This window comes from Larus michahellis, chromosome 8, assembly GCF_964199755.1.
Source record: "Larus michahellis chromosome 8, bLarMic1.1, whole genome shotgun sequence".
Classification (NCBI taxonomy): Eukaryota; Metazoa; Chordata; class Aves; order Charadriiformes; family Laridae; genus Larus; species Larus michahellis.
This window is the reverse complement of record NC_133903.1, coordinates 30,083,212-30,110,401: the sequence shown is the minus strand read 5'-3', so window position 1 is coordinate 30,110,401 and position 27,190 is coordinate 30,083,212. Positions and strand designations below refer to the sequence as shown.

The window sequence follows — 27,190 nt, the reverse complement described above, 5'->3', positions numbered from 1 at the left end:
TAATCAGTGAAGGTGCAGACAAGCCTGAATCTTGCGTTCTGATCGTGTATTCGAAGTGGAACAGAAAGAGAAGCAGGAAAAGCAAGTAGCATCAACAATGCTTAGGAGCTGGAAAGAGAAGATGTATTAAAACGAATGCTTATTTCTCTTAAAATGTCACTCTCTGTCAACTGTCATGGTTTCCAGACTTTCAGAATTGAATTATATTGTAATTACTTCCTATTTGGACAAGGTCACAAAAATAAAAGCTCAGTACCTTCCTACGTTATGGTCTACTGTATGTTCTTTACACTCCTGTAGCAGCCAAGTCTCCTTTCCTGATGACAACAAATCTGCCTTCAGAATAAAATGCTGGTTTAGGTCCATTAGTGTAGTGTAAGGCACATTAAAACATTAAGAGCCATCATTACTGATCTTTCCGAGAAGCCTCCCAGAGCACAGACGTCTTTATCCTCTTGATAATCCTTACAATTCACTTTATATCACAAAAGCAACAAAAAGGAAACAAATACAAACCCCAGATGCAGGTAACCTTATGATAGGTGCTCCTCATCGTTGAATAAGGACACGTGAAATCCCTTACATCAGGGACTTGAAAACATTTCTCGTTTTTTCCTACCTCTCCCCTTGCCCCCAAATCCCTGTGACAATAGGGATTGTGTAACACTGCTTGTGTAACATTCCAGTATGATGGATCAAAGGCTGAAAATCCACAAGGCATATAGGTAAATAGCTCCCTTGTTTAAACATGTAGCCTGTAACCACTGCTTGTGACAAAGTCCTTCTACAAGACATTGTTGATACTGACATTTTGTGGATGTTACAATACAGACAGACAGAAGGAAAATACAGAGTCACCCTGTGTTCCCAGGGGAGCCAGGGCTCCCAACAAGCCCCTGTGTGAGCTCTCAGCCCAGCGCTGGATCTATGAACGTGCGGCTCGTTTCCTGCTCACTTTGGCCGTTGGGGCCTCAGCCTGATGCTGGAGAAGAAGCTGCCTGATGGAGAGAGACTGATGAGAGCGAGCAGAATGCAAGATGGACTCTGGCACGGCCCACAACCACCCATCCTCCTAATGCACCTCACCAGTTAGTACTCTGCAGTCAACCCTTTCACTTCAGGCTAGGGGGTCCACTGCTGCCAGGGAGCGAGAGGAGGCGGTTTTCAAGGGTTACCAAGTCCAGGCAGCGCCTTCTTCCCCTTCACACCTTCACAGGGACACTTCCTCTGGCCCTGACCAGGCGTGTCTTTGTCAGGTCCTGAAGTGCTTGGGTCCGTCATGTTGGCTGGAGAAGATGGCTCTGGTGCGTCTCAGGACAGCGCAAAAATCCATGTTGCAAAAACAGACCTCCCTGGGCCAGAGAGTCACCACCTTTGCAAGAACCATCTCGTCAAAATGTCCTGCTTGGAAACACAAACAGTCCCAAGCAGGATGCTGCTATCTTACCCCATGTCCTCCCTCCTCAGGAAGGAACATGCCCTGCTTCATGCTGTGCATACACACTGAAAAAGCAAATTAGGTACTCTTAGAGGAAGTTCATCACAACACAAACCTAAATTTCACTTTGTATTACAAGAGAAACAAGGGCCACATTTGCCTCTGAGCTTCCCACTATTAAAAGCAACGGCATTTGTGTCTGTACCGGCCTATGTGAGGACGATGGTCTGGACAAACTGCTGCAATGAAGAAAACTGTGTGCTGGGATCTGTATTCTGCAGGCACCAAACTGCAGCTCTGTTCAGTGCGGGAGCCCCCTTTCATTTCTACCTCACGAAGAAAGAAATTGCACTCACTGTTTTCAGGACTATTTAAAATTTTTAAGTAATGCACCAGTGACAGGGTGATGAATTTTTTTTTCTCTCATTTCTGACAGGCCAGGTAGATTGCAAAGTCAACAAAACTAACAGCCTGACAATAAATTTTTAATGTGTCATTGACTGTGGTAAAGAAAAGAACACAAAATGGGTAAAATAATTAATGAGAAGATGCAGGCGTTACTGAATACAGCATCTTGCAACAGGCCACTTTCAGGGGGAGCGGGAGCAAGCAGAACAAAGTACTCTCATTAGGCAGTCAGGAACCAAAGCCCTGATCCGTTTCCAATTTCTTCCACTGCTCTTGACTGGCTGAAGTATAATCAATATTCCCTACTGTGTAAAGCCGGAGCATCCCAGGTGGCACAATCAGGTGGCTTACTCAGGCTGCCGTGAAATCGCTCCCCACGAGGATGTATGATAAGGTCATTGATCTTGTGCTCTAAGCTATGGGTTAACAAAAGGATTTCTGAGATTAAAAAAGAACTGTTCAGGCAATCACTTGACTCTGCTAAGAACTTTAGCTATCGTTTCCTTTTTTTTTCCTCGGAGGACAAGGCCTTAACCTCTGAGCCTCTCCAAGCTATGCCAACCACAGCGTATTTACGCTAGTGAAAGTACACCTGCATTTCTTGTTGAGGAGAGGGGCGAGGAGGACGCCTCCAGGCGGGTGCCGTGTGTGGATGCGGCTGGGCTGGGTCTGTCAAAGCTGCGGATTCCCCAGCTCTGCGACACAGGAACTGGGTGACTCCCCCTGAGACGCCGCCTTCGGGCCTGAGCCATGCACGCACACCAAATTTGTGCCTGTACTTCCAGATTTAAGAGATTATTTATTTTGCTGATTAATCACTCGGAGATGAGATTTTCTGTTTTTTCATGGCTTTTGATTAACTTCACTTGCAGAATCAAATTTTGGTTAAGAATTATTGTCAAGGAAATTGCATTAATTAAGAAAAGGAAGTTGAAAGAATAATAAACAGATACGATAACATAATAAGGACTCACTCTTCATCTGCTGCTTGAAAAATCAAATAGAAAAATGAAATACATGGTCAAGGCTTCCCAGTGAATGGACCCACAATAATGGGTCTTAACTTTTTCCCATCCTTTAAATTTTTGTTGCAGAGATGAGGAAGGTGGGGAAGCAAGAGCAAAGAGAAGAAGGAACATGCCACCCCCCCATGGCTTCCAGAACTCCTCAGTACACCCGAACGGCTGCTGGTGCACATCCGAAACAGCAATGAGTGGAAGAGCAATGACCTCCTGCAGACAGAGGCTGGCTGACGGGACAATGGGTTGACACCTCTCTGCCCAGCTGTTCACGGCTTTGCATGAAAAATAACGATTTACAGAGGAATTATTTCAGACTTAAGCAATATGAAACAGCCAAACACCACAACGCTATTTAAAATTTTGCGAAAAAGTAAACTGGCACATTGTCATTCTTAAATAAAATGAAACACCTCTACAAATGGAGATAAATATACTAGGACGTTTCTATATAGCACTTTAACTGCATTCTCCAAAGACTCTGGCATGCAGATCTTCACCTCCTTTTACCAGCCTGATGCAATTGCTTTATGCCCAAACACAAATAAATTAAACAACATAAATAATTTAACCCTATGTTTACTACACTACTTACTCTCCACAAGAAAAACAAGCCTATTTCATGGTAAAAATAAAAGCAATTAACTGCAGGAAACCAGACAGTCCTGAGGCAAAGCAATAAGGAGACCCTAAAAATGTGAATATTGCCCTTATGAAGTACCCAGTTAAACTTCTACTGCAGTAGCTACGTATTGCTTAGATAACAGACAAGTAACCACTCACTGAATTTAACTTCAAACAGTATCAATAATGGCAAAAATAATGCCTGGGGTTTGTAATGGAAAGTTATTAATAGGGACCTCAATTCTAAAAGCTACTGTCACTGCAGAGCTCTGCATTTATAAAATGCATATGGCCATCTTTCTATACTCAGTTTTGTTTGTTCGCTTACTGTCAAAGCAGAGAAATTCGACTGCAGGTGCCTGAGAAATCAAACACCAGCAAAAATGCATAAAGACACTGTCCCCAGTGTCTCCTCTTTGTTTATGTGCAAAAGCTCTGGCAGGGGAGGAGGAAGGGAACATTGTTGACCTTTGCCTTTCCCCACCCCACTCACCCCCATTATTTTTAAAAGTTTAGCTGTAGGTCTCAGTATAGCACGGTGCTTCAGAATTTGTCACCTCATTTAATTTGTCAAAAAACAAATGAAATGAAACAAAAGTCCGGTCCCAACTGTTCTCTGTGCTAGGCTGAGAATGAATCAGTGTTTTTTACCCCAAGCCGCTGCATGCAATAGCCATTGGCTTCAGATTACCTGAGCTTTCTGTAACACAGTCATGACTTGTTTCCAATAACTTAAGTTTTAAATTCTGTAACATCTGCAGAAATAAAACAACCACAGGATTTCTGAGAAAGACACGTTATCAGAAAGGCTGATCAAACATGACACGGGACAGCTTGAAATTTTTGCCCAAACGCAATCTCTTCCAAATGCATGTATTCTAAGATTTCTAGGCATAGAAATAAAAGATAATTCTCCTTGTGTTGACAACGCCAAGGCTTAGGCTAGCAAGGGCTGCAGCATCTCGGCACCAGGGTCTTTTGTATGTGAAGAAATAGATTTCCTCTGAATTACCACTATGCTGCTTACTGCTGAGATGCTACCCGTTTCCTCAGATCTGACTGCTTGATGCTGAAGACAAAATCAAGGAACACTTCTTGGCCAACCTAAATACGGGGCACAGAGCTCATTTCTAGGCATTTCTGCATCTTTGTTTTTACCTACGTGTCTTTCTTCACAAAATGTGAAAGCCTGTGGTTTTGTTCCTTTTAATTACAGTCATAAGTGCTGATTCTGGTATACATTTGTTCTTCCTTTATGGCTCCTTTTGCATCACAGAAGTGTCTTCGAAAAGGCTATCGCCTCACTGTGAGAGGAGGTACGGCAAACCTGCCAGGCACCACCATCGCAGTCTTACTCCATGTTCAAACTCAAGGCATCCCTCAGAAAAATCAGTTACAACTTACTGGGTTTGTTGCCTTCAAAGGAAGAGAGGGATGTTTTCCCTTCTAAAGAACAACTAAGATGACTACTATGCTGACCACAGTAACTCTATATACTCTGCTACCGCTTGACATACAGACCACTGGGGTAGAAAACTTTTTATACATTTTAACAAGTCACCTTACAAGAGGTTAGTCAATCCTCCAGCCAGCCTGCATCAGGGATTCAAATCTGTCCAATTCAGCTTGGGAAAAATTTTCACTTCCTCTTACTCATAGAGCCGAGTTATTTTAGACAAATCCTGGCAAAGGTGGCAGAAGGCAGAACTGTCAAACAGTGCGACTCCCTGCCACCTTCATCTACTGCTCTCTACTATTTTCAGAACTGAGGATGGAAAGGAGCTGTTATTCATCCAGAAGGAAAGAGCCAGATTCAAAAAGCTTACGCCAAAAGACCTTCTGAGTATACTTTCCTTCTGTGACTCTGAAGGGGAAACATCTATCTACCGACAAGCCGTGACGCCTCATGCCATGAAGCTGAACAAAACAAAATTTAGAGTATTTCCTCTCTGTGGCCTGCTGGACTATGAACAGTTTTCAGACATCCCCCTCACCTTAATGAATTAAACCACTAGTATCTTGGGCAAACCTCTTCACGGTATATGCAGCGATACAATTGCTGGGGATACAGACAGTGAGTATTCCTATCCACTATTCCATCTCAAACTCTTATAGATCCTTAAAGATCTTCACCTTGAACACTATTCTTGTTGCCATTACTCAGAGTAGCACAACTACATATGCCAACAAACAACTACTGCAAGGACACCAAAATATTTGTATTTAGGTTGCAAGCTACTGGTTAAAATGCGATTATATTTAATTGTTAATAATACAATCATATTCCTTCCCTGTTGATAAAATTAATATACCTGACTTCATTTACAATGCTAACTCAGTGCAAATTTAAAAAAAAGCAAAACAACTGAAGAGTTTTGCTTAAACACCATGAAAATATAATCTCACTACCAGGCAATGTGTCTACTCACTGGAAAGCCAGATATGCAGAGTTCAAATAAATAAGTACCTCATAGGCAAAACTGTTTTTTTTAAATGCATGACACTGTCTATGTTGTTAAGACTTTTTAAAAGATGACAATAATATTAAACGTCCAATTCCACTGCAGACGCTCTAATCTGATTTTCAGGTGCTGGTTCATTGTGCTGCACTACGCCACAAAGCCAAGCGAAGAAGGAAGTTGAAGGTGAAAACAGAACGTGCAGTAAAAAACATGGCCATCCTCACAAGGACCACGGGATCCTGCACTTCGGAGATAACAGCGCAGGCATCGTAAGTGGAATTGATCATTGGCTTTCAAAAAAAAATCGCACACAGGCACAGCAGCATTTTCTATAGACCTAAACACAATTCTTTTCAATTTGGTTTGGCCTTTTCTTGAGAAGTTGATAAATGAGCAATTTTTTTCCTGTCCTTTATACTGGAAGATTAATTAGATAAATCGCTGGTAGAACCAAAGGAATAAAAAGCTTGTGCGGTTTCACGGCCTTTCTGCAGTTCTCTCTTTTGCTTTCCTGCTGCACTTGTGTTGTTTTACCACCTCCCACAATAGCAAAAAAACCCCAAGTATCTAGACAAATACACATATATACATATAGACACAAGAGAGAGGATGCACTAGAGAAGAGAGAGCAAGTGAGCTATTTATACTTCTTTGCATTGAAAAATCACATAAATCAATACATAATTCCCTGTTAATCCATGCCTGCAAAAAATTGCTTCCAGATAAAACAGCAACAGAGGCATGAATAAAGTAATTCACCCACCTCAGTGAGGTGTGAGCTTCAAAACATTCACATAGCAACATTATTAAAGTAAATCTGATTTAAAACTACATAAAGAACAACTCTGAAGAGTTCGAGAATAGAAGGAATAAGCTTCCTATATTAAAATTAAAGGACGTCACAATTTTTTTAGGACATACACAGATCTCTACAATACAAATTGCACTACAAGACGCAAAAGGCAACTGAGGCAGATTCAGCAAGTATGCAGAATGCATTACCTGTTTTAATAAAATAGTACCAAGCCTAGCCTTCATTAATTTACAACAGGCTCTCTCTTCATTCTTTCATTTATCAAATGGGGCTTCCAGAGACACAAAAACTTCTGAAATCCCTCATAAAGAGAGAAAAAGTGGGAAAAAAGAAGTCCCCCCTCAAAAGCATGAATACAAAAAGCATTGTTTTCTACAAAGTAGGAAATTAGGCTAATTCCTCATTCTAGAGGCATAATACGCAGCCTGCTCTGGTCAGGTAGGAAATTATCATCCCCAAACCCATTTTTCCAACCACAATTGTTACTGAGCACTCTGGGAGGAACATGCCCCTCCCTCTGTAAAGGCCATTGCAAAATGAAAGGTCTGATCATCACAGATCAGAAAACTAAGAGGAAACAAAGGAGGACAATCCCCCATTCATTAACTCTTTTATTAAATTTCTTTAACCTTTAAATTAGCATCTGACACCCTACATAGAGAATTTATGTCTTTCTTCTCTGTTTGACTGTTTCTGAGCTGGGAAATGTGTGCAGGATTGGGCTCAATCGTGCAGATTGAGAGTCTCGGCAGATGCCTTCATAGATGCATATGACAAAAACAAAGGGACGTTTCCCAGGCCATTATTATTTCAAAATATGAATTAGTTCAAAATATTCCTTAAACCATGAAATGCTACCCAACAATCTCCTGCTGGAAAATACTCCTATCATTTCTAATTCCACTGAGTTTGTTCGCAGTGATTTCCTTACTGGTAAATGACTGAAATTCAGACCTGGTGAGTAATCACCATGGATAGCCCTTAATTGGATGAGACATTCTTTACCACATTTTATATACAATTTGCAATTAATAGGAACTTTTCTCTTTGCATTTGCAGAGCTGTTCTTAACTGAGAGATTGATGCTAATTCTTTTTGTTTTAAAAACAGGAAGATAAAACTATTTCCAATACAGCACCTTCAAAATCCAAGGATTAGATCCTGAATGCATGAGTTAAACTTAAAAGTTACGAAATTACGAAGAAAAAACACCAAGTATTTTTTCATTTGCCTTCTCTAGAACAATGTCAGCTAGAGCGTTATCATTACATGTTGAAGTCCTGCTTTGTTTTGCAGTCATGTGGGAACAAAATAAAAAGAAACACTGGAAAAGACAGAGCCAGACTATGAAACCTGGCCACACCACCATTCTTTTTTCACATTTTTATGCCCCAGTAATTAGTTTGGAAACCTAAAGAAAACACTCCCTGGCACTTACTGTGTGATACTTACTCTAAAAACATCTGGTGTTTAGTCTACAAATACTAATAGGAAGTCAGAAGCAGTGGAAAGACACACATGTCTCATTCATACAGCACAAAAAAAAAACATGTTTAAGGGTCTTGTTTGGGTTTTTTTTGAACAGAACAAGACTTGCAGCATTCAGCAAGACAGGCAACTACTCTTCATATAACCTCTGCATTTCCTGGGACCTCTTCTAGTGATGATTATCAAGACTTGTCCTGGTTTCACCTGGGAAAGAGTTAATTTTCTTTCTAGTGATTGCTGTGAAAGGAATGTCAATAATACCCATTTTAGTTGTTGCTAAGTGCTATTTACACTATTCAAGGACTTTTTTCAGCTTCTGACAGAAGAATAGAGAGAACAATGGAACGGCCAATGAAATATTCCATACCATAGATGTCATGCTCAGTATATAAATGGGGGGTAGCCGGGGGGGCCTGTGTGTGAGAATCTACAATCACTGCTTGGGGATGGTCCCAGTTCACCGGGCAGTGAGAGCGACCCATGTCATTATTATTATTATTGTTGTTTTTCATTTTCTGTTATTGTTTCTATTAAACTGTCTTTATCTCAGCCCATGGTATTTTTTTCTCCCTCCCTTTTTTCCTCCCACCCTGCAAGAAAGGGGGCGGTTAGTGAGCGGCTGCGTGGTTCTAGTTGCCAGCTGGAGTTAAACCACAAGAAGACTATAATTTCCTATTTGAGCAAGTCAACTGCAATTATTAGCTCCTGTTTGTAAATAAATACAATTATTATAATATCTATTTAGAGAATCATGGAATAATTGAGGTTGGAAGGGACCTCTGGAGAAGACCTTGTCTAAACTACCCCCTTGAAGCAGGGTTAACCACAGCAGGTTGCTCAGGGCCAGGTGCGTTTTGAGTATCTCCACAGGTGGAGATTCCAAAACCTCCTTGGGCAACCCGTTCCTGTGTCTGATCACCCCCCAAAGAGAATAAATAAATAAATAGCTTTTAAATATAAATTATTTTATTTTGTGCCCACTGCCTCTTGTCTGTTCACTGGACACCACCGAGAAGAGCCTGGCTCCCTATTCTTTAGTCCCTGCCACAAGGTCCTGCCAACTTGCTGAAGGTGCTCCTGCTCCATCAATCAGGTCATTAATGAAGAAGCTAAAACAGTATTAGACACAATATCAACCTCTGAGGTACAACACTAATGACTGGCCTCCAACTGGACTCCCTGTTGCTGATCACAACCATCAGTTCAGCCAGATTTCAATCCACCTCACCATCTACTTATCTAGCCCATACTTCACCAGTTTGTCTATAAGGATGTTACGGGAGACAGTGTCCATACTTGCTGTACTTGAGATAAACAATATCCTCAGCTCTCACCTCATCCACCAAGGCAGTCATTTCATCATAGAAGACTATCAGGTTGGTTAAGCATGATTTACTCTTCACAAAACCACGTTGATTACTCCCAATCACCTTCTTCATTATGAGCTGATTTTCTTTTCTGCCTATCACATAGTTAATGTGCCATCTCCAGTCAGAGGTTATGTTCCTGTGATTCATATTTGGCTCTCTAAGGACATTCTAGTTGGCAAAAGTGCGAAAAGTTGATCTAAATAAATAGAAACCGTGAATGTGAAGTCAGTTCAACCCTTGTGTGTTTTAATTGAATGTGGGGCATCGAGTTAACAGAGTCAAGGCATCTCATAGTCACCTAGTAGGGATGCGTAACAGAAATACTATGATCAGTATGAAGGAAGTATAAATGGAAGTGTCTGCATGCAAAAGCACCAGAAGAAACAATATGGAGAACAGGTTATGAGAACGGCATGTATTGATAAGCAAGAACATGAGTGAGAGCAGTCAAACTGGGAAGCGATGAGAAACGTATTGCTACACCTAGACCAGAAGACCAGCACTCTGGTGAGGCCGTGCTAGAGATGACCAGGCGGTGGGAGACCCACAGCAAACCTACAGCACTTCACCTCTGCCGAGAGGGAACCAGGCTGGGAGCCACAAACCCACCTGGAATGAGGAAACAGAGACAAAGGGCAGCAATGACAGGCTGAAGCCAGCACGCTTCTGAGGAAAAGATCACACCATGAGAACCGTTTGTCCCCTAAACGGTACAAGAACTTTGTCTAGAAGCCAGTTTATTGTCATCAATCAAGAGGAACCCAAGAGACATAGGGAGGACTTTATAGCCACACTGTCCCTCATCCTTATCACACACAAGTGACCCTGGCCACACAGAAGCCTCTGTCTGGTGAGCACATAGCTATCGGCATCAAAGACCAGGAAAAAGAGTGGAAGTGAGTGAAAACAGATTAATTTGAAGTAATTATCACCCTCCTCTCCAACAATATCTTGCACTGCATTTCCTCACAGTCAGTTCTTGAGGTCTTTCACATTTTCACTGTTTTAAATAGACCATCTTAGGTTCAGAGTGTTCCCTATTTAGATTAACTTTACTGACTAAGCCATTAATCCTGACAACGTAAAAGGCTCTGAATTCCAGAACACTCCTCTCCACGAGCTTAATTGTTCCCAGCTTAACTATCACAAGACCGTTCAGAGGACAGTTTAGATCCCCTCCCATGTATTATATCTGAATGAAGGAATGAGTTAGCAGATGCCAACTACACTCCTGCAAGGGTGGAGTGTTACTAACACAGCAGAAGGTAACTTAAATCTTCTACTGTTTCCCATCCCTGATAACCCCAGGTCTCAGCCCCGAATTCTCCCTCCATTCCAATAATTCCTACTGGTCCTCGTGTACTTCTGTAACAGGAAGGAGAGTGCCTTGACTCCATGTCTGCTGTACTCATCTGTGCTTTTCTCTTAAGGGCCAGAACCCAGAACGCACGAAATCCTGCACAGGCAGTGGATCCACTGCCAAATCCTTCAGCTGTCTCCCCATTCACATCGACGAACAGTTCAGAAAGTTATACTCCGCTTTCAGAAGGCCCCGTCTGCTGAACGCATAGGAGGCACTATGCACGGAACATCTGCCTCAAACGCATTGCAAAATACCTTCCCAGTAAAACGCGTCATGTACGTACATACCCAATACAAATTTAAAAAATAATGAAAAATATCACATGGCACACAATATATTGCACAAGGAAATGAGAAAGGTGGGCCCAGGAAAATTGATAACTATTTCTTCCAAAAAGTACCATGAGAACGTCTATTTTAACCTCTCATTAGACAATCAACACTGAGTTAACAACATAAAAGATAATTTTACTGTACTTGATAAGTCCTTAAATGACTCATTCAAGAGCTGAGCAACGGACTAAATGCTAAGCATCAAACTATAGTCTTTTACTCCCAAATACTCTCTTTCAGCAGCAGAGCTGAAATACAAATCCAATTTTAATAAAATCTTTGCACAGGTCTTTTTTTCTGGCTGGAATAAACATTAGTATGGCAAGCCCCACTATTTCCTAAGATCAGAGTTTTAACCAGTATGGAAAAAGTCCTTGCTTAATAAACTATTAAATTAAGCAGCACAAATGGAAATGAGTAAGTATATTGAGAGAGATAAAAAAAAGTCAGGGTGTTGGACGTCCCCTCAGAACGAACGTCTTCATGTGGCCCTTATTGGGCCACACCAAACACGCATTTCCCAGCAGTGCTCCCACTCCAAGAAATAACAAAAGCACTTTTTTTCCAAGATCAAATGTTAAGCCCATCCATAGCTATACATATTCCAACAAAAAAACACCAGAAAAAATAGCAGACCTTTCAAATGACAGCTTTATGAACCTCTGTTGCAGATTAACAGATGTAACAGATTTCCATCCTCAAAAACTTAAGACTCCTCGAATTTGCCGTCATGCATTACAAGCCCAATACTTGTGCCCCAGATGCTCAAAGAAGCCTACCTTTTGACAGTGTGGTCTTGGAAAGGGTAGAATATAAAAAGATGTTCTGTCATGGTAAGCTTGATATACAAACAAAAGTAAGTTTCCACCCCAATATAATCGTATGATACAGCAGCGCTCTGCAAATAAATAGCTTCTGGGCAAAACAAGTAATATCTGACCTTTGGTTGCATATTATACATTTGATTAATTGGTTTAGTGTAATCATTTTTTATAAATCAATTAATGAATTAGCGAGTTCTGATAATTCCATTTTTTCATCATGCATCAGTATTTTAATTATTAGCTTGTACCCAAGCAGACAAAGAGGGAAAAGCTTAGCATTTTACTTTTTTTAATATAAAAAGTGTGTGTATATAAATATACAAACATGTATAAAAAGGAATAAACTAATGATTTACATTTCTTTACTTCTCACACGCTACGGCCGTTCTTAATGTTGCACCCTACTTTTTCTGTAAAAACCCTGGGTGAATGAGAAGAAATTCAGACCATCCTTACCTTAATGTTGCAAGCTTGTTCCATCAGTCTCCTGGCGTTCTCTTCAGCTCTGTACCTCTTGGGCAACTGCACCCTGAAGAATTTCAAAGCTCCTTCAAAATCAGCTTGTAGAAGGTCCTCTTTTGAGGTCTGCAATTCAACACAGGGAACTACTGTAAGCACCGAGAACATGCAGTCATGCTCGTTTACTGGATTTGTCATTTACTGAACGTGTTCCAAACCACCGATACTCACATTAGCTCAGAAACATCCTCCTTGCAATCAGCTCTCTAACCCCTATCTCATAAAACAAAACAGAGGCTAAAGCTTACCCAAGGAATCCCAGGCAGAACAGCACAATCAGAGACTGTAACACATTAATGTCTTTTATCCTTCTATTTCTGCAAGGTAGGAAAGGGATTCTGGCTCAGCCTGTCAAGATGTCACTCAGTGAGGAGAAAAACAAAAACCAAGCAAACGACAAAAACCCAGGAGAATTTATAATATTTTCTAGAGAGCTTGTGCATTAGACCATTGCTGATTCTTATAACGCTGCCCTAAAAAGACAATGTATATATATAGTTATATATGGTTGCAGACATGAACAGCAGAAGCAGAAATGCATATGACTCATAAGAGGCATCAGCAAGTCAACGTGCAGAAGTCTGTGACACAATTTCTCAAAGAACACTGTGCCAGAAAATGTTTTACATGCTTATTTCTTCATTCCTCATAATGCTGTACCTCTCAGTGTGGTATCAAGCCTAACAGGTCAGAAAATGTTAAACATTCAACATTAATCCAGTTCTGCTACTGACGGAGTAATATGATTCATAGGGACAAATGTATTCAACTTCAGATTCACCAAGAACTACACCAAGAGATTTAGCAGACACGAAATACCAAGCCTTGGGATTGCTCCTTTGAAAGGTTCTCAGGAACTGAATGTCCAGACTAGACATTTAGGACGTCATCTCAAAAATGTGAATTTCAAGATCTTTAACACAGAAAGAGTGAACAAAACTGTGCCAAGGTACAGACTAGTATCATGGAGGCAGGCGCGGTGTATCACGGTATTACTACAAATACCTCACGAGCAGCGTAGGTACCTTTGGTTAAGGTTAATTGCTCAAGTACCACCACCACCACCATTTTCATGTGCGCATCCTCCGCTTTCTCATGAGTAACACCGTTTGTCTGTCTTTGCCTTGTTATACACAGTAGGTATATTACATACGCACAAAGTTTGATTCTTAACTATACTGCCACCCACTCAAAATCCTTTGCTGTCTCCAATTTCAGACAGCTTCTTTCCAGAAAACACGCTTCAGCCAAACACAAGAGATTTGGCTCTACACAGGGAGAACCAGGAGAAAATATGCGACCTTTGATATACAAAATGTGAGGCTTGATGGTACTATTGTTCCTCTTGGGTGTTAAATTTGTTTTAAATAAATACAAATAAATGGAATTATCACTATAATGCAGAGAAAAATTTACTTTTATTTACAAATTCATTTACATGAAAATAATTATGTCTGCTGTGTAAAAGGCCTTCTTAAAAGTAGAAAAAAATTGTTTCCCAAAGCAAACTGAACTCCAGTATGGTGCTGCAGATACATAACAGTAATACTCAAACCTAGCTCGACATATTGCACCTTTCTGCTGAAAACGCTAGAGCTGCCTACCCAGATTGTCTATCAAAAATAGCAATTTATCCAACTTGGTTTTGGTGGGGGAAGAAAAAAGGGTTTTTGAAGGGATTTTAAATTATGTACCAAACCTGAACAGCAGCAGACGTTGCGGGGGTATTTTCCTGGTTACCCAGTATCTCTGACAGCGGAGAGCACGTGCTGACACCAGTGTGCCCCCCGAACGCTGATAATCGTCACTGCTCTGTGCCCCATCTTTCACTGTGGGAACCGGCATAGCAATACGCACTTTGGTTTCTTCCATCAAGAGCCTACAAGGACAAAGTCTACACTGTACACATTTACCTATCACCCTATGTATTTTTAGAGATTAGTATCCTCTATACCCTAATAGCCACTCTGCAGTAGTTCTTGCTACATTAATCACAGGGAAAGAGTGAGAAAACTCCAAACACAACTGGAGTAGCTTCAGCAGATCCGTTTCCCCATGACTGCAGCATTTGTAAGGCAGACAACTTTCTGTCATCAAAATCCTCAGAGCGCTCTCAACATCTATTTGATCCTCCCCTCGTTCACAGCCAAGGAAGCTGCTGGGTCATCACTGCAGGGACACAAGAAAAGCTGCCTTCAGGACGCTGATGAGAAATGTTCAGCTTTACAAACCATCACATCTGATTCTGTCCACGAAAATTTGGCAGGAGGACTATCTGGCTGAGACTCAATCAGACAAGACTGATGTAGCGTTGACAGAAAGCTGGTGCAGTCGGGTATCTACTGAATGCAGCTATGGCCAAGGCGTCCATTTCCTCTTTCTAATGTCATATTTCTCCTGGACGAGTTTTTACTGAGGCTGTATATGCTTTAGCCACGCTGGAACTAGATCGCCATTTCACTCCACAATGAGCTGTGTCTAAGATTAGCTGCGAGCTGTGGAGTGCGGTGGGAGCAGCCTGTCGCAGGGGCAGCACCGCGGCAAAACCCCACTCAGTATCCAAGACGGCATCCATCCCTGGCATCCTGGGCAGGGTTCCGTGGGGAAATGCTGATCGAAAAGCAGCAAATACTTTGATAACCAGCTCACTTGAAAGCAATTTCTCTCCTTCCCTCTCAGTGATGTTGACAGCTGTCATCACTGTACAATTCAAATGGAGTTCCCCATTCCATTGCAAATTTGCCTTCTTTGGACACCAGCTCTCCTGGCATTTCCAGTCCCTTCCTCTTCCTCATGCTGTGGCAGCCTCTCCTGTCCTCCCAAACCCAACACAAACACAACTCTGACCCCAGGGGGAAAGGGCTGGCACCAGCCAACCCTTTACCAATGGGTAAACCCCATTTTGCTGCCGTTCCTGGTTTTACGCAGAAGGTGCTCAGATACGGCAGTGCTGACAGACGGGGTAATCTCCAAGACAGGCTGACTGGAACATGCTTCCAACCGAGTAGGAGGGTGTTTTCAATTAAGACTTCTGGACAGTTGCTCCCAGCATAAAAGGAACACCAAACACAATTTTTGCCAAAGTTTTAGCACTTTATTAGGAGCTGAGCTATCCTAATTTGAAGTATGTATTCTTCCTAGAGGTCCTGACTAGACTACTTCTTTTTTTAATTTTGTATTTAGTTTATTTTTCTTAAATTAACATAACACATTGAGAGTTTTGGATTTTATTTTTTTTAAGGAATCAGAGGAGAAAAAACTGTTATAATCAACAATGAAATTACCCTGACAAACTTTAGCAAAGCAGATGCACCTACCCTTTATGTCCATAGCACTTCATTTAAAAATAAATACCAAAAAAAGACAGAGGCAAGTATGTCAGAAAAGCAGCAATTACATGTAAACCCTTTAAAGTCAGATTTAATTCTCCTAGGCTTCTGCTTGAATCACTGTTTTAATACTATTTTAACGGCCCCCAAACAAACCACTCTCACAAGATTGTAACTATTGACAATTTTGAAGGTCTCAACCCTGAAAAACCCACAAGAACCCTGAAAAGCCCATAAGAATAATGATGGCTCCTGGAAATAAGAACTTACGCGACAGAGTTTGCTGATCTAAGATTATAGTTACCAAAATTATAAACCATCACAATGTATAGTTTGATAAAATGTGTGGTAGAGCCTATACAGCTCAGCTCTTTCTACTTTGCTGAGTATTTTAATTTCATCATAATAATTTGTTGATCAAAAAATTAGTTTCACTATTAAAAATCACAAGAAATCAAAGCATCATTTTGAGAGCAATGATAACTGGGTTGTGTACGCTGTGTATTTTCTGCAAACAAACCTCTTCAGGTACTGATTAAAAACAGGAAGCAGCACAAAACCAGTGTGTTTGTATGTATATACGCAGTACCAAAAAAAATTAAAAAATAACAACGTTAGGATGCTAAGATTCACATTTCATGACATTTTGTGATTTTAATCAATAAGTCATAAAGACATTTCAGGAACCTTTTGGCAGCTGTTTGACAGGCAGAGATTTGTACGTTCATTGGTTCGTGTCACTCAGCTTGTGGAACTCATGAACAACTTATTTCACTACACTATCTGTAAGTTTAATGAACCAATAATTAAAGTTTGGCAGCTGCATTGTATTTTTGTATACCTGGGGGACTCCAGGGCATTTTTTATTATTCTAGATATGATTTTCAAATAATCATATTTTAGGTTAAAATATATTTTTAAAACCATTCAAAAGATGAAACTGACTGAGAACTATGACAATAACACTAACTTTAAATGTCTCAGCTTGCCTTTCAGGGTTTGGCTAAATATGCCCTCGAATGTCCTTCCCACATCGCTTAAGTATTTCAATCTATTCACAAAATTATCTTATATGGATAAGTTGAAACTTAAGGGAAAGCTCTATCCCAGAAGTACTAGGGAAGCCTTCAAATCTGAAGGTAAAGTTCTGGAAAAATGCAAATGTTCAAAAAACAGGAATGGAATTTGAGAGACTTAAATGATGTTAATTTTTATATATAATTTTAAAATAAATAACGTTATACTACTTTACCCAAAATATTTAGGAAAATGTGACTAAGACAAAGGACAAAGCCTTGGTTTTTTTCTTTAATTTAATTTCTCTGTCTTCAATTATTAATTGTGCAGTCTCATTTATTACTGACTATATCAACTAAAACTCCTGTTCCCACCTGGGAACTAATACAGCAGAAGATATTTTAGATCAACCACACTACATTTCCTTAATTTAGTTCTTCCTTCCTCCTTCATAGAAACAGATAGAAATTACTCATTTACATAGAATTCTGCTTATACAGTATATATATTTAGAATTTCTATAGAATGTCAGTGAGCATAAACTGCCTCCTTTACACCTTAATGGACAAGTGTCAGGAACAAGACCAAGTTAAAGGCTGAAAAGATTCTGGCCACACTCTACTCCACTATTTAATTTGCTACTGGTAAATTCAAAATATTTACAGAAGTATCCTCACACTAATTTTTCAGAACACACACAGATGTGGCTTTAAATTCTTTTAAGAAGATATGCAACAAATCGAGGTAAGTGAGCTATTTTCTCTAACCTGGTAGCTCCTCTTCCACTGGTACCAACATGACAGGGGTGTTGAACATTGCACGACTGTGCACTGCGATGGCCTGAAACACAAGCCACAGACCTGACAACATGGTCGAGGACTCCAAGATGATGAAGTTGCCCTTTGTGCTGCAAAGGAGGGCAAGGATGGGTAAAACTTGGGATGCAGGCCTGGAAAAGTCTGACGGGCAAAGCTACACTGCTGCAGTTACACTGGCACGCGCTTCTAGCACGACACATCAAAAGGCTCCTCTTACTGGCATTGCTTATGTCCATTGCTTTACTGTGAAAACTATACTGTCAACAAGATTTTTTTCCTAAATAAAATCTGTGCTCTCTGTAAAACACTGGTAGAAATGTGTTATGGAAAAAAAATGGCTTTGTTTTTGTGCGCAATGAGTTGGCATCCATAAATACAGCAATAATCCTGCATACACCCAGCAGTATCCCTCTACCCAAAACTGCACCACTGCGTTTATACGTAGGTCCAGACTTACACAGGTAATGCTCGTTCTGCCACAGGAAATATTGATGAACGTGGATAAGCAGCAAACACAAAATCTACCAGCTTCATCCACCAATAGTCATCCCAAACGAGACAAACCCACACAGAAATAGTGCTGTTTCACTTGCGCATCATCACAGTTGGCTCATGCAGTGACTAGGTGATCTGAATTTTTCTAAGGCTGGCATAAAGGTTATAGCTTATACTTCTCACATATATACATGGCATATATTCTGCTTATTCCCAAAACCACAGCAGAGGGAGAAATTTACGCAGGTAAAAAAGAATATAGTTCTTAATTTTATGAAACACTGAGGTTTTCAAGTATCTTTAGTTCTGCTCAAAGTACAAATTCTTGGTCCTCAGAGATTTCTCAGTTTTTAAAAATCAGAAACATAGTCTCTCCTTCTCTATGGAAGGAGTATATGTCAAAAAGGATACTTGTCAGCAGAGGTATATTTAGCTAATAAAACCTGACAGGAAATCACATTGACTCCACAAGTCAAGACTCTCTAATAGACAAGTATTTTTTATGTTGTTCTGCCTTTTTTCCCCTTTTTAAATAAAGAATATTATGTCATTCATCAAAGCTAAGCTGCCTGGGTGGCGAAGTACGCTAAATTTCTTGGTATTCTCCATCTGGAGGGCCAGATAGAAAGCCTGAATAAGTCAAGTGAAAAAGATCTTGGTGGTTTTGCCCCTGCTTTCCTCAGAGCTCCTCACAGACCAATTCAGAATGATTGGGCAGTCCTTGCCCCAGAGGCCATCAGCGCTAAAGGAGCAGGATGGATGTTTAGGTACACTCGGAAATAAATAGAATAACGCTTACACACACACCAGATTTAACCACGCGCTACTAGTCCCTGTGACAGGCAGGAGACCCAATTCTACAAGTGCCTGTGGGCATCCAAATTCATCTGCACTTTACTAGCAATCAGAGAGTTTGTGGGTTTTTTTTATTTTCATCTAACATCTCACAGCACAAGGACACACTGGTTCTACTACCCACTTTTTTTTTTCCTTCCTTTTACACTGAATAACTTACAATACGCAGAGCACATTCATTTCTGTGAGCGTACTGCAGAACATGCAGACAGGTTTCAGTAGCACAACACAAATGCCACGCAGGTCACTCCTACAGCTGCAACACAGGAGTGCAGGGGGTATGGAAATAAAGGAAAGGCACCACCCCACTAGAAAATGGGATGGGATCAGTAAGGAACTGTCTCCACATGCATCACACAAAAATGAGGTTGTGGTGTTGAAGGCCATGGACCAAGCGTAGCTCTGAGCTGCAGCCAGGCTCAGCTACAGCAGCCCAGAGCAGCCTCCGCTGGGACTCGGCACTGACTCCTGGGCTGGCCACTGTTGTGTGGGTTTGAGTCAGCTTTGGACAGCACTAGAAATGACAAAAGCGTACTCCTCCGTACCATGACATGCCACACCGATTTCAGGCATCACATACAGGCATCATTTGCTGTGACAGATGAAAAACACCTTTAACAATTTATTTCCCAGATAATTCTACAGACGTATTTTAAACTTTTTTTATGTAGTGTCAACTGCCTTTTCAAAATCAAACACAGAAACAGTAGAAAACCAAGATACATCAACACGGCTTGAATTTTTACGAATGCTTAAATGTCACAAGTATAAAATTTGACTTGCTAACCATTAATGCACTTTCCATCAGTATCTAGAAGTAGACCGGGCATACTGCTTATTTGGAATCATTACAGGACTAAGAACAAAAGCATCCATGGCTTTAGGACAGATTTTTTTAATTTTTCTTTTACAGCGCAGCCCTGGTTGTGAACCCTTCGAGCTAGTGAAGGAGTGGCACCAATCCCCATTTGCAGGACCAGCGTCCAGCCCTTCTGAGCTAACATGAAAAAGAAAAGACTCAGTGTTCAGGAGATGGATTATGAGAAGCCGAGAGGAAAAAAATCAGAGACCTTTCACGCCTCTATTCAGTGTCATGAATCCTGGGGGGGGTGTGGGGTGGTAGAGACAGGATCGGGAGGGAAGATGGCAAATTCGCAATGAATTGATTTCAAGGAAATGCAATCTCACCGCAAGCAGCCGAGGCACAAACAGGCGATGCCCCATTCCCAGAAGTTCCAGCACTCGACATGCATACTCATTCACCAGCTTGCTTCTCTCGTCGTGCATGTCCTGGGACTTTCTGACGGGTGGTGTGAGCTTGGCAGCTGGGGTTTTGCAAGGCACCCCTTCTTCCATGAGCAGTACGCAGGAAGTATCCAGAGCGAGAACAGTAATTTCAAAAAGTGCAAGATTGGGAGAGCCAGCCTCAGGTCTCTGACACGGGCTCAGATGGCCGCCTACAGCAACGCCCGTCCCTCTCTCAGAAAGAGAAAAGCATCTTTGCTAAGAATCAAGGAAAAATACGATCCACCGTGCTGGCTCAGCCTGAGTCCAAAGTAGATTTGAAAAACAAACCAAAGAAAACATGGATCTAAAAATGTACCTAAAGAGCAGGAAAATGGCAGAAAACGAGTGCGGGAAATCTCGGACAGGAGAGCTTTCAGGGCTCAGTGTCCGTGGATGCGTGTGCCAGTGGCAGCAATAAGAGCAATAAAGGCAGGGCAGTTCTGGAGCTGCGAAGAGAAAAGGATGAGCTCATTGCGATCTCCGACCGGTGACAAGCGTGGCGGCTGCCGCTGCTGCCTCTGGCTGTGAATCCCTAATGACGGGGCAGGCGAGGAGGGGCTGGGAGGAGGAGGAGGGGGTGATGGAGCGTGCGGAGAGCCTCTCGGGGGACAATGCCGTCATAAGAAGCCAATAGTGAGCGGCTGGACAGCTGAGCTCCCCTCCCCATCTACCTTAAATCAATTCAGCTGTGAGGGGCTTTGCTGTTGAATCCCAGGCTCACAGAGTCTGAGCTGCATCCCCCAACACCCGATGGCTGGGAAGAAGCCATCCTGCCAGCTGATATAGCGACTGGTACTCCATCTGCTTCCGAATAATGCAAATACAGCCTCGGGCAGGTAGGGCAGGAGACCCCCATCACTCCTGGATGGTGACCAGGAGAGGGGCAAGGGCATCGTAAGGGGCTGCCGGCGAGGAGGGAGCGGCAGGCAGCTGCTGAGAAGCCATAGCCCATCTCTGCACAGCTTGCGCAGGATTGAATTCAATCATTTAGACAACGGTAATTTCCAGCACTGTGTTCTCAGGCAGCATTTCTAAACCCGGAGACGATGGGCAGAGAGGGAATGATGTCAGCACAGGCAATTTGAGTCGGTTCTAGAAATTAACCGCGCGTTTGTAAGGAAAACGCCATGATGTCACACCTTCAGTCGCCTGGCATCGCCCCCGTGCAGGGAACAGCCCCGGTGCCCCCGCCATCTGGTTAAAGACAGCCCAGCAGGTACCGCTTCATTCCAGAGCCACTGATTTCAGAAACCATGCTTCATTTGTGAATTTTATGCTGCTTCATTTTTGAATTGCCTAATTATAAAATGGGCTCTGTAACAGAACAATACACATTTCCGATCGGAGCAGACAGTAATATTCCATACATAACTAACATATAGAAAGGTGGTGATTTAAAATATTGTGAAGAGCTCTATGGATACGGAACACATTATCGCAAACACTTCTGCAAATGCATATTTGAGCTCTAAACATCATTTATCTAACATGTCAAGAAAAAAACATCAGTATTTAGTTTAAACACTAATACCAAGTAAAAATCCATAGCATGAGGTCACTGAATTGAAATCATAAACACAATCATGAGTAGTTAAAATATGAAAATAATTTTAATTTACCACAAACAAGCCTCGATAAGTACTACAAAAAGCAGAGAAAATTAGAAAAATAAATTAATTGCATTCCGTCTGATATACCACTCATAGTGGTATATCCTTTCAAATAAAAGTAAATTTTCTTGAATAAGATGATTTTTTTTTTTTAAAAAGGACATTATTACCAAAAATAGCCCCATCCACACAGATGACCTGGCTCACAGTGACACATGAAGCAGGTGGGAAAATGGTTAAAGCAGAACCAGCAGAAGTCATGGGTCAAAGATGACCAGATGACCGATGATGACAAAGAGGCCTCAACGATTCATCCTCTGCTGATACGGGATTTAAACCAAGTAAAGCACCTGCAAATTTGGGCAGTATTGAATAAGCTGTTTAATACAACCAGTCTTCTGAAAGCTGATTTAAGTATCTCAGGTTGTGAAACACTATTTTGCAGATGAAAATCTTCGGTACGGACTAGTGCACAGGGCGGGGTCCCAAAGAGGTGGAGGCTACAGCATTTCTGTCTCGGCTGGAATTAGGGGTATTTACTGAGATCCTGTTCAAGAGAAGCTATGCACGACTCTTAAGAAAAGGGAAACCACAACCAACGCACATTTCATTCCAGTTTAAGATTATAGTGAAGACTGTGATGGGAGCTCTCCTATACTTTCCAAACTCCCCTCTCAGCCTGCAGTTCCAGAGATTCTGGTTTATTATCTAGTTTGTTACTATGTGTACAGGTAAACACCACGATGCTGATCAGTTATCCATCACAGGTTAAACTACCAGCTTTCCAGACTCTATGTTTGTAGGGTGAAAGGGTTTAAAAGAAAGGAAGTAGCTCTTCCTTTTTTTTCTGAATTTTTAAAGTGTTTCCATCTAATTTAAACACAGGCGGGCAAGCATGATATTCTACAAACATTAGGTTCTACCTTCCACATAGAAATTAAAACACTGGTCATAACATTAAAAAGGAAGAAATAAGAACTTTGTACTGTGAGTTACAGAACTGACGAGAAGCACAGAGGTGAATGGGCAGCGTCACTGGTGACTTGGGGGTGAAACAGGCAAGAGGACAGCTAATTCCAAGCACTGTTCATGTAAAAAGCCTTAAATCATTTCTTGCATAAGTCACACTTCAATAAGCTAATAGTTAACTCTCATCCTTACAGAAATTCAGGTTTGGTTCATTTTGGCTAAGGCTTATGAAAAATGGAATGAAGTGATTATTAAATAAAGTCTTCAGTTCTAGAAAGTTATAATAGGATATCAGAGTTAGAGGCTAAAACCATATGAATTCAGGTTAGAAATAAGGTGCAAATTTTTAGGAATGAGGAAAATTAACTACAGAATTAGCTTCCCAAGAGATGTGGTCTACTACCATCATTATGATTTTTACATCAGGCCTGGATTTCTTGTTTAAAAGGAGGCCTCTAAAATATGAAAAATTCCAAGGCTTGGAAAAAAAAAAAAAAAAACACCCTTAATTATGAGCTCTGTGTTTTTCAGGAACTCCTTTCACAAAGCATAACAGTGAACCGTCATTCAAATCTGCGGTTTGAGACTTTTTATACTCCCTACCATTCTTAAATACGTCTACATCCTCATTGAACACTACATCTTATTTTTATCCATGTCTGACCAGGAATTGTGATTTTTCCTTCCTGTAAACTTCATTGCTCTTATCCGTGCCATTAGATTACTGTCCTGTGTTCTTCAGACGGGCCTGACTGAAGTCAACTTAAAAACTAAAAATGGCCCCAAAGGCAGTAGCTTGCACTCTAACTAGAATGTCTTAGGGTAAACACGTATTACTCGTGCTTTGATTTCCATGGCGTAGACTACCTGTTTCTGGCTAAATTCTGTTTCTGGCCTTCCTATCCATGGAACGTCTGTTTGCTCACATGGTACTGGTGCAGTAAAGATCTGCTCATATCTGAAGGCCAGTGAACTCAGAAGAAGTGGCTAATGGCAAAATATTCTCTTAGCAAATAAAACCATATAGAATGTGACTTGAAATTATCTATATTTTCTGAATTCTGTAGCAAGATACCAAGGATATTGATGGGGATTCCTTTATAAATCTAACTACTTTAAAATATACCAAATTAGAACATACGGAACACTATAGAACGTAAATGAGCGCAAAAAGCCTGAACATAAATGTGTTAGTTTTAGGCATTCATACTGGTTTAGTTCCCAGATACCGGTGTTCTCACTTGCGTATTTAACAAGGCATGACAACTTGCTGTAAAAACTGCCAACCTGCCCACCTTGCATAATTTTAAAATTATGACCCTGTGTGAGCACTACTGATTTCTTTTTTTCATAATGGCTATATCAATTGCTAATTGATCAATGCTGATTGATGTATGATGGCGTTGCTCTTTTCTATGTCAACTGTAAAAAAAAAAAAAAGGGAATTGGATTGCCTGTAATATTTTAGCAGCAAAAATTACTGACTTTGAAAAGCTAAATGGACTCTAAAACTGGAAGAAAAAAAGGAAGTTCTCTTTCAAGCTTATTCCTATAAAAGGATAACAGACATTCTGCACCAGAACAGCTCTGAAGATCCATACATCATGCCCACAGTAAGAGCTTCACTTCTTACCGTATCAGAAATTACTTTGTCCTTTCTGTTCTTCGGGTCTAATCACAACTGTGTAATCTGGATTTAGTGAAGTTTACATCTTTATCATTATTAGAGAGAACATGATAAAACAATTTATTTTCACAGTAGATTCCACCAGAGCTCTGTGCTGGGGTCGTGCTGGTTGGCCTTTTCTTAAATGGCTTGGAAGAAAGGGCAAATCATGAGGTGACAGCGTTTGCAAATGCTACTAAATTATTCAGGGTGTTAAAGACAGGGGCTTACAGCAAAGAATTGCAGAAGGGACCGTAAGAGACTAAATGACTGGGCAATAGTACAGTAAATGAAAGTCAATGTGGATAAATGTAAATTGATGCACATGGGGAACAATATTAATTTTACATATAAATGATAGACTCTGAGCTGACAATTGCTACTCAGGAATGAATCTTGGAGTCACTGCGGACGGTTCTACGAAAATATCAGCTCAGTGCACTCCAGAGGTCAACAAAATAAATCAAATGGTAGAAATCAATAGGAAAGGAATAGAGATCTAAACAGAGAATGCCATTATTCTACAGTATAACTCCATGATGGGTTTTCATCCTTGCTATTATGCATCACTCTGGTCCTCCCATCTCAAAAAGGAGGATATTAGAGACAGGAAAGTATCCAGAGAGGGAATGAGGCTCATCAGAGGCCTTGCAATGAGGAGGCAAAAATAGACTACGATTATTAAGCCTGTAAGACTGATGAGGGATATGGTAGACCTATAAAATCATGAGTGGTGTGGAGAAAGTGAAGAGCAACCAACTGTCCAAAATGCCTTCCAATACAGGAATGAGGAGCCTCACATGAAACTCATAGGTGACAGGTTCCAATAAAACAAAATGATAATTAAACTGAGAAAATCTCTGTGGCTACTAATCTACATGTGTTCAAAAACTCACTCGACAAACCCATGAAATAACAATACATATGGAGTTATTAAACACGAGACTCATTCTTTCTCACAGAGTCCCTGAGACAGAAACTGCTGGAGGAAAAAGTATTATTGCCCTGTTCTTACAGTCTTTCCTGCGTATCTGCTGTTGACAAGATACTGGGGTAGATAAGCTTACAAGTCTGATCTGGAATGACTCTTTTCATGTTTTTATTTACTTCAGTGACATACTTAATATAAAAAATATCACACAGAATCACAAGATTTGCTAGGTACATGAGTCATACACAGGATATTGAAAAAAAATTAAAGTGTATATATATATCTATATGTCAGAACTATATGTAGTCCTGAAAACACCATCTCTGGTTTACAACATCTGGAAATTATAAGCAGACAGTATAATGGGGAAGTGCGACTAATAGATAAATCAGGGCTCAGTGCCGCTGAAGAAATGCAGTCCAATGAACTTCATGCTTTCTCTGTTTTCAGTCTTAAAAAGAGAACGCCTCTTCTCCCTCAAAATTAAAAATCTATGATGAACGTTCACCTAATAGAAATTGAACTGATTTTAGGTGTGAAGAGGAGATGGGCTAAGAAAGTAACTAGTCAGGACAGAATGGATTTTAGCAAGCAAATGAAGGTGGACACTTAAAAATAGAAAACTGATTATATTAGGTCTAGAAAATCAATAGTCTGGAAGTTGATTGATTCTGGACATTTTCAGGCACAGATTTCTATTTCTAAAGATATAATCTCCAACAAGTCACCAAGCAGTGTTTTTTTGTGCTGGGGGAGTGGGTTTGGGGGGCCGGGAGTCCTTCAGCCCAGCAAAACCTGCAGTTTAACGACCTCCTTAATTTAGGAACTAGAAATCTAAAAGCAGTGATCTGAGAGCCTCCTAAAAAGCGAACTTCTTGTCCTCTGCCTAATGGAGAAGACCTTGAAAAGAGAACAGTCTGCTCTGATCTCTAATACCAAAACGTTAGGATCCACTTCTGTACCAGAAGCTTCAGCGCTGATCCTGGCATCAGCTACATAAAGAAGCTATAAAAAAAAAAATGGTGTGAAGGGCTATATCTATTTTGTCTTAGATTCTAATGTGGACACTTCTTTTTTTATCTTGAAAAGAGCCTTTTGAAGATTTAATGCACTTACAGAGTGGACTAAGCCAGATCACCTAGAGTCAAAACCAGTTCAGGTTGGAAAGGAACCCTGTACATCACTTCATCCAACCTCTGGCTTAAAGCAGCACTAATTTAAAGACCAGCTCAGGCTCCTCAAGTCACTGTAAACGCCAAGTAAGAGCGATGGCATGCAGAGAGAGAATGAAACAGCTGTTTTATCTCTTGGAGACGAGGCCTGAACTCCACTGCCTACACGCTCAGTGCACTTTTCGTATGATACCTCTCAAAAAGTTACAGTAATTGTCACAATTTCATGCCCAACTGAAAGACAACTCACATTTTTTAACTGTCTGCATTGACAATATGCAAGTTTTACCTAAAATAAGCACCTGTCCAGTCTTCACTGACATCCTCGGATGTTTAACTAGTAAGATTTAATGAAAATATAAGTATCTTATTTCAGTAAG

At 40.8% G+C, this 27,190-nt stretch overlaps 1 protein-coding gene across 11 annotated transcripts in view; it reads right to left on the bottom strand.

Annotated features, from left to right (window-relative positions):
- RABGAP1L (RAB GTPase activating protein 1 like) overlaps window positions 1-27,190 on the bottom strand; it is a 258,432-nt gene that overhangs the window by 50,622 nt on the left and 180,620 nt on the right. For 9 of the 11 annotated variants that reach the window (XM_074598608.1, XM_074598609.1, XM_074598607.1 and 6 more), the window contains one exon: window positions 12,599-12,727. In XM_074598608.1, coding sequence (XP_074454709.1) covers window positions 12,599-12,727 — 129 coding nt within the window. Of the gene's footprint in view, window positions 1-12,598; window positions 12,728-20,363; window positions 21,502-27,190 lie in introns of those variants that run through there. The other 2 variants (XM_074598615.1, XM_074598620.1) reach the window with 1 other exon arrangement.